This window comes from Oryza sativa, chromosome 11 (genome assembly GCF_034140825.1).
Source record: "Oryza sativa Japonica Group chromosome 11, ASM3414082v1".
Classification (NCBI taxonomy): domain Eukaryota; kingdom Viridiplantae; phylum Streptophyta; class Magnoliopsida; order Poales; family Poaceae; genus Oryza; species Oryza sativa.
Window position 1 is genome coordinate 30020459 of NC_089045.1, and position 8860 is coordinate 30029318.

Below are 8860 nucleotides of genomic sequence, written 5' to 3' on the forward strand. Positions count from 1 at the left end.
AATCTTAGCTTATACTTTTACATATTTATATTAAAGTTTTAAATAAGATAAATAATCAAATATTGTGAAAAAGTCAATGGCATCATACATTTTGAAAATGAGATAGCATATAGGAGTATGTATATAAATTCAAACACGTGCTAGGATTATCATATATTCTATTATAAGATAATTAAACTCCTAAGTTCATATAGTGCAGTCAACTAGGATTAAAATAATGAAGATATAGATAATTAAGCTGAGTCACCCGATCAAAAGTAGTATATAAAGACATGCATGGTCACTGCAAATCTCTCACACCTACTACACTAGAAGAAATGTACTGCACACCACACGCAGTACAGTACTCCTACATGGCTAAAAACGTTATGCAGCTCGCAATACTATCCACGCAACGAGTAGTATTGCTGCTGTGGCTTCTCCATGCCCCTGCTGCGGCAGACGCAGCACTGACTACGGTGGCGGGGTGCCCGAGCAAGTGCGGCGACGTGGACATCCCCTTGCCGTTCGGCATCGGCGACCACTGCGCCTGGGAGAGCTTCGACGTCGTCTGCAACGAAAGCTTTAGCCCTCCCAGACCGCACACGGGGAACATAGAGATCAAGGAAATCTCGGTGGAGGCGGGGGAGATGCGCGTGTACACTCCCGTGGCCGACCAGTGCTACAACTCATCATCCACCAGCGCCCCCGGCTTCGGCGCCTCCTTGGAGCTCACAGCTCCGTTCTTGCTCGCCCAGAGCAACGAGTTCACGGCCATCGGCTGCAACACGGTGGCGTTCCTAGATGGCAGGAACAACGGGAGCTACTCGACCGGCTGCATCACGACGTGTGGGAGCGTGGAGGCTGCTGCCCAAAACGGCGAGCCATGCACGGGGCTGGGTTGCTGCCAGGTTCCCTCCATCCCGCCCAACCTTACCACCTTACATATTTCGTGGAACGACCAGGGCTTCCTCAACTTTACGCCCATCGGCACCCCTTGTAGCTACGCCTTCGTGGCCCAGAAAGACTGGTACGTACGTAATTACGCAGCTCCGCGCCTTATTTAATTATTCCTCTAAAAATACTGATAAAATTAACTAGTAAGGTGGCCCACACGCATGCGTGGGCGTATGTATTGTTGAAACATAATAAGATTATAATTTGTTTAGTTATGTCTCGTCGATTAAGGGTAAACTAAAGATCGGACAATGTCCTTTTAAAATAATTCATATATATATATATATATATGTTATATTTTTCTTAACATATCTCAAAACCATTTATCAATTTTTCCAATAAAAGATAGATTAATTTAATACAATTTTTGAATTGCTTTTGCATCAAGTAAGTAATAAACTACAGCTAGCTAAATTATAATCAATAAGTCCAATATTATTTACACCACCAGAATTAATTAATGAAATCTAGTAAAAATATCATGACTACTTGAACAAAAATTGGTTCACCTAATTGGTTTCCTTCATGTCAAATAAGCACATATTCTACTTCTTACTGGTGTCTTTGTCACTGCTCATAATCAAATAAAAACTCTCTTTGCCCAGCATGATACATCATGCCATAAGTTTTATATAAGTGGAAGCTATTTGTCATTATTCTTTGTCCGTTCATTGCTCGGTGGTATCCCCCACTCACTCATATTCTTATGATAATCGTATAGACCATATTCAATCTAATTTTGTCTACTAACTTAGTTTACATACGGGGCAATATCACGTTGCTCCTATCTCATCCAAAATGTTTTCCTCCAGAGCATATATATTCCAAGAGTATAAGGAATGAATTAACTTCTACCAAGTTGGGAAGCGTGCAAATAAAAACCTAAAATATAGGATAAGAAAGAAAACAACGCCTTAGACTCCCTTGTACCATCCTCGTCCTAGTAAGACATATATTGATATTGATTAATATTGTGCTCGCAATCATGACATGATAATTTATTTCACCCTCATGAATATTTAGTAGAACATCTAAATACGACCTGCCACACTACATTATAATTATAATTAGGTAATCAACCATTTGTTTCAGCTCACATGGAGCTGCGTGTTGCAAAAACTTAAACTATGGTGCTTGATTCTTCTCGCTCTGCATCAGACCTTCAACTTATGTCCATGTTATTAAGAAAACCAATCGTTATCCATAAATAATTGGACATGTCTTCACCTTGGCAAAGCGGCAACACTACGACAATTATGGTCACCTTCAAATCACATTAGTTGCCTCAGGTACAACACTTTGACGATGTGCGTGAGGAAATAAAAGGCACACATGTGTGTTGTGTAGAGGGTCATAGAGAGGTCTTCGCAGCCTTTTTTTTAACAGAAATATATATTTGATGGTCTAAATATCACCAGTTTAAATGGAAATTGATGTTCATTTTTTTCTAAAAAAAGTCTATTTTTTTTAAAAAATAAAATTTTAAGTGTAAATTATTCAATATAGATCTTAAGTTTTTAATTTAAAGGGTACAAAATAATGGTATGAACTTGCAGTGTGTTATTTAAAAATAATATGTGCACCAACTTAAGTGAAAAATATCAAACATTATTAACTCAATGGGTGTAAACTTTATTTTAAAATATTGCATAGCTGATTTAGTTACGTATATTTGAAAAGAGTGGTATGATGATATAATCTATGTAGGTTCCATTTATATATGTTTGTAAAGACTAATACTAGATTTAACTCCGGTGCAATATTTAGTTATGAGCTTAAGTATCTAGTTGTCCGTGAATGTGTACATAATAATTACCTATCACATGGTTACAGTGTATTTATATTTTGCATTAACCCTTCTCCCCTTTACAAAGTAACAAGCCAAAAATAAGACATGTATGCATTTGTGTTTCACAGAAACTATATACAAGGAAAAAAGAGGGGATACCTTTCCAACCTCTAACATAAAAAAATTACCGAAATTTCTTTTGATATGTTTCTTTTTTTTACATCAGCCTACATATAAATCTTTGTGCATGTTTAGAGATATAAATTTTATTTTCTTCAATTGGTTTTAAATGATTTATAGTTTTTGTTTCACTAAAATGTATCTATACCGCTTCAAAAAGTGATGGTGCTTTATTATTGTTCATGTGGTGGTTTTTTTTCCAGGAGGGGGTGGGTGGGTGTTCAAGAGCGCGAGTCTATAGAGCCCACCTGCCAACTAAAAGATAGTATGTAGAAATTAAGAGATGTGATAAGTAGAACGTGATAGCAATATGATAACTTTTAATAAATTCTGTTCCAACATAGGGAAAAAATGCTAGTATGTCAAAACAGGGATAACTACACCGGTACACGCGAGCCTAGAAAATCTATACTCACGTAGTGAAAATGCATTTTAGCTACCAACAGCATATATATATAGTCTCAAAAACACATAACTAGTTATGTTGAACTTAATTTAGCTGTAGAATTAATATACCGCCTTTGTATTTGATCCTTGGAATCTGTTTCTTTAAGAAAAAAGAATATAATAATGCACATCTCTGATTAGTTTGTGCGGCCTAATCAACAACTTACTCCTCTGTCTCATAAAATTAAAATCAACCTACGATATGATGTGATATTAATTTTTTAATACAATAAATCTGAACATTTTGATATGGGCAGTGAGCTTAGCTAGTACTGACATACGTACTTAATATATAGGTACAATTTCAGCCGGCAAGATTTCGGTCCTGTCGGCAGCAAGGACTTCATCACCAACAGTACTTGGGATAAAAGTGTCCCCACGGTGCTTAATTGGGCAATCAGGAACAATGGATCGTGCTCATCAATTACAGGGCTAGCTCCTGCCTGTGTCAGCGCCAACAGCAACTGTGTCAACACCAGTAATGGAGTGGGATACCTCTGCAAATGCTCCCCGGGATACGCCGGGAATCCCTATGCCACTGGCGCTGACGGATGCACAAGTTAGTTACTACAATTTTTTGTTTCTTCAGCATGCAGTTATTAAAAAGTTCCAAAATAATAAATAGTATAGACCATTGTGTTATTCTACTCAGAGATATATATGCATCGTCAAATCCGAGCTATACAAGAAGAAAATAACAACAAATCTAACTACGAACGTGTGGTTGCACATTTTCTGGGTCTTTTGTTCTATATATCTGTAAATTGAATTAGACTGCATGTTTTTATACATATTTAACACAATAATCCAAATCAAATATTATCTTCGAATTACTCTACGACCATGTGAAACCATATGCATAACATGATCAGGGCATGCGTTCGAGAGGGCTTAGAGCAATTTCTCGTTTCTGTCACCAATATATGTGCAGATATCAATGAATGTGATCTTAGAAGAGCAGAGCCTGCCAAATACGAGAAACTCTATCCTTGTTACAGTGGTAGCAAGTGCCATGACACAGAGGGTGATTACAAATGCAAATGCCGGTTTTGGCATAGAGGGGATGGTAAACTCGACAAGGGATGCCGGGCCATAATTCCCTGGACTGCAGTTGCGGCAGTAGGTTAGCAAGCATGCACTTTACTTGAAGAGAAAGTACCATATGTATTTTGATCTACCACTAATTAATAATGAATTTGATTCGCTTAATTAATTAATGTCTTATATAATTTGCAGCAACACTTTTGGCCAGTGCTTTTCTGGCAGCCCTGCTGCTATACATTCGCAGGGAGCGTAAGAGGCGGCAACGGAAAGGATTATTCGACAAAAATGGTGGCAACATACTACGGAATGTATTGAACATCAAAATCTACAGCGAAGATGAGCTGAATAAGATGACCACAAACTACAGCAATATGCTTGGAAACGGTTGCTTCGGCGGGGTATACAAAGGGATCACCGACGAGAAGCAAGAGGTTGCTGTGAAGCGCTTCAACCCACGAGACGAGGAACGCAGCAGAGATGACGTGGTACGAGAGATAACCAGCCAGTCCTCTATCCAGCACGACAATCTTCTCCGCCTCGTTGGGTGTTGCCTAGAGACGGATGTCCCTAGGTTGGTCTTGGAGTTCATCCCCAATGGAAGCCTCCATACTGTGCTCCACGGTGCTGGCCGGAATATGCATATCCCTCTATTGGCTCGCTTAGACATCGCCGTTGGCAGTGCAGAAGCTCTGGCGTACATGCACTCCAACATTGGCCACAACAGCATCGTTCATGGTGATGTCAAGTCCGCTAACATTCTTATTGGCGACAACATGGAGCCCAAGGTATCTGATTTTGGGGCATCCAAGCTCATGTCTGTCGCGAAGTACAACAAGTGGTCCGTCTTTGGGGATTTGAACTACATCGACCCCGTGTACACGAGCACAGGAGATTTCACGGATAAGAGCGACGTCTATAGCTTCGGTGTTGTGCTCCTAGAGCTCATCACCCGGAGGAAGGCCAAGTACGATGGGACAAGCCTCCGGGTACAATTTGATAAACATTACAAGGATGATGACATGAGGAGAAAGATGTATGATCAGGATTTGTTGTCTGACGATGCCCAACCTCACTGCTTGGAGTGCCTCGACAAGATGGCAGACATCGCGGTTCAATGCCTAAGAAACAACGTCGATGAGAGGCCAACCATGGCAGAGGTACTGGAGGATCTTAAGAAGTTGAGAGAAAGCGCAAAAACTCACAACACATATCCAACTCGTGTAGACGGTGAAGGGAAGCCTGATCGTTAAGCTCTTAGGTGGCTGCTGATATGCATGGTTTCATGCTTGTTCTTAGTGTTTATTTTACTTTTTGAGTCTCCATAGCGAATGCCAAGTTGGTGTGATCTACATGCGAGTACATACACTACTACACCGTGTGTGATTATATATTTTTATGCTTACAGTGTTGTGGTACTTTTGTGTTTCTTGTACTAATTCATCCATTACCGTGTACGTAGCTGTGGTATCATTATGTAACACAATTAATTTTATGTTGGAAAAGAAAGAAATTTGGTTGTTAGTTCTGCAACTAAATTTATGTGTTCTCGGATACGAAATGTTCTTAAGGTAGCTTTTACAATGTATATATAACCACTACTACAGAAAACGCCATCGTTGCCGGTTGAAAAACCCTCATAGGTGCCGGTTTTCCCAACTGGTACCATGAAGACGGCATTGATGATCCCAGTTTCAAGAACCTGAACCTTTGAGACGCGCACGAGCCAAAAAAAATAGCTTGAAGCATCGAGCCAATCGATGCATTGAGCCATCAAGCAGATCCCAAATGATACATAAATCTCAAAATGACACCTCAAATCCATGAAGACATGAACTGTAATCAATAATCCCTAGAAAAACAACACATCTATATCAAATCCAAGACGATCAAACATGAACAAACAACAATAATAAGGAATCATAATAAGGATGGGAAGAGGTGGATCCGCTAGCAACCGACACTGTTCCACCTCCAGTTGGTTGCCCCACTGCCGGATCCGCGCTGCCAAGGGGAAAACACCGCCGCTCGCCGCTGGATCCGGTGCTGTCGAGGGGCGCCGCCACACTGCCTAGGGCGGGCTGCCGAGAGAGAGAGATGAGAGCAAGAGCGAGAAGGTAATGTAGGGGAGAAAGAAAGGGTGCGGCTAAAAATATCTCTCCCTCCCCCGTGCGGCTCGGCTTAGTTATTGTGATATCGATTTTTTTTAAAAGGTACCTATAATTATTATAGGTGTCAGCTAAAACCAAGAAGTCGCAGTATCCTGTAGAAAAAATTATCTTATAATTTTGAATGTGAATGTCTATGTGTGAGTGTGGATGTGAATATCAGCTACTAAATGTGTGAACACATTTTTTATCAGTTGGTGCTGTGAAGTGCATTTTGATTTTTTTTCTATCACACATTATTCGGTTTTTCCATATAACAGAAAAATCTTTCATGAAGCTACCCATTTAAACCGAACCGATTAAACGATAAAAACCATACGCCCACCGCTACTTAATACTCCCTCCATCCCGTTTTAATCGCAACCATAAGTTTCTGTGTCCAACTTTGATTATCCGTCTTATTAGAATTTTTTTATGATTAATATTTTTTTTTGTTAGATGATAAAACATAAATAGTATCTTATGCGTAACTTATTTTTCTAATTTTTTTAAAAAAATTAAATAAGACAAATGTTTAAAGTTGGACACGAAAACTTATGGCTACACTTAAAATGAGACGGTATGTGTCCTCCAAGCCAAGGAAATCTACATGTCATGATGTCAACTAGTCAAGTCTAGATAGACACAGGATGGCCACTGTTTGTTTCGTTGCTTGATAGCAAGTGCTTTTTGCTAGCTTTTGGAAACTACAGTACGTAGCAATCACTACAGTAGATTTGGTCTTTTACGATGGATTTCATGTGAAGAACAGAAAATCCGTCATTGATCTACAACGAGTTTTCAAAAAGTCATCCTAAATTAAGTTCACACTCAGCCAATTAATTGTAATAACGGGTTAAAAGTCTTGGTCATAAAAATTGGTGATGGCAACAAACGGAGTCATCACAAACACTGCAAAATCCATCATTATGAAGCTCGGGTGAAGTATTCTGTCATGAACTTGGTAGGCATGACCGCATGATTCTCACGGACCCACATAGCTACCTGGTATTTGTAAGAGCAAGTTTAATAGTATAGCCAACTACTAACTCCAAATCATCTATAGTCAATTCATACAATAGTTGCTTACTATACTATTAATATATGATCCCACCTGTCATACACACATTGTGTTTTAGAGTCCGTGCTATAGCTGGTTACAGATCTGTAGCCTGCTGCTCTTATCTCTTCTCTCTTATCTCTTTAAAATATTGTTATAGCTAACTAATAGTCTTCTATTGTACCTGCTCTAAGTATGAGATTGAATGGAAAAAATCATTATAAAATAGCCTTACAGTTTATAAACTAGTTGGGCTAGTACACGGTGATGATGCATTTCGTCATAGAATTAGCTAGGCAACAATAGTATAGAGGATCGAGATCCCAAATTTAAGCATGCGAAAACTTAAAGGAGGCATTTTGTCTGGTGTTTATCCCAAATCAGTGTGCATATGTATATCCTGATATCGGATTAATTAAATCCACCAATTTAATATTTTATTATATTACTATTTCAATTTTTAGTTAATTCATATTGTGTTCTATATGGGCTTTTTAATTTGAATTTCATTTAATTTGAATAGTAGTTCTACTTAGACTCCTTTCTTTTTATCCAACTAATATGAAAATTTCTAGTTTTGCGAGAGTAAACATATATTTTTGCTTCATTTAATTTGAAAAGTGCTTCCTGTGTTTGTGTAGATACTGTAGATCCTCCCAACTCAGGTTTTGTCGACTACAGATTCTAGTTCTCTTCTTTCGTGTGTATCTTTTAGCCCGATCGATTTGCACTACCTACGCATATCTACATCAATGTGAGCGCTTAACTTCAGTGTGAAACCTTGCTTCCTAGGTGTGTACATCTTCAGTTCTTCTTTTCCCTTACGACGCGGATATGCCTGGCTTTGTACGTCCCATTATATAGGATAGATCCACAAGTCCATATCTATACTGTCAGTACATCACAAAGTGTGAACATCCAGGTATGGACAAACTTAATTAATAATTCTTCCTTATCATGCATGGCAATGCTCTTTCTCAGCTATGGCCATCCGTTTCGATCGATCGTACCCTTCCAAATTAAAAAGCCAACGTCACAAGAGTCAAGTCAAGTCAAGTCAATACCTGTATGTATACGTGTCACATAAGTAAGAACGGAGTAATTTAGTTTTTACTCATTGATGTTACGGAGTCTTTATATTTTCAGCCATATACAAATTCACCTAGCAATCCTTGACCGTATAATACCTCAACAAAGTTGGCTTGTTTTGATCTTACCCTTCCAAACAACCCAACGTTATAAGAGTCAAGTCAATGTCCA

At 38.9% G+C, this 8860-nt stretch overlaps 1 protein-coding gene across 1 annotated transcript; it reads left to right on the top strand.

The window, feature by feature from the left end:
* Window positions 1–294: 294 nt before the first annotated feature.
* LOC107275666 (wall-associated receptor kinase 1) lies at window positions 295–5914 on the top strand. The gene is made up of 4 exons (XM_015760580.3): window positions 295–1009; window positions 3649–3911; window positions 4284–4475; window positions 4589–5914. Exons 1-4 carry the CDS (start codon window positions 318–320, stop codon window positions 5644–5646), a joined length of 2205 nt encoding a protein of 734 aa, XP_015616066.2. The 5' UTR covers window positions 295–317; the 3' UTR covers window positions 5647–5914.
* Window positions 5915–8860: the final 2946 nt, after the last annotated feature.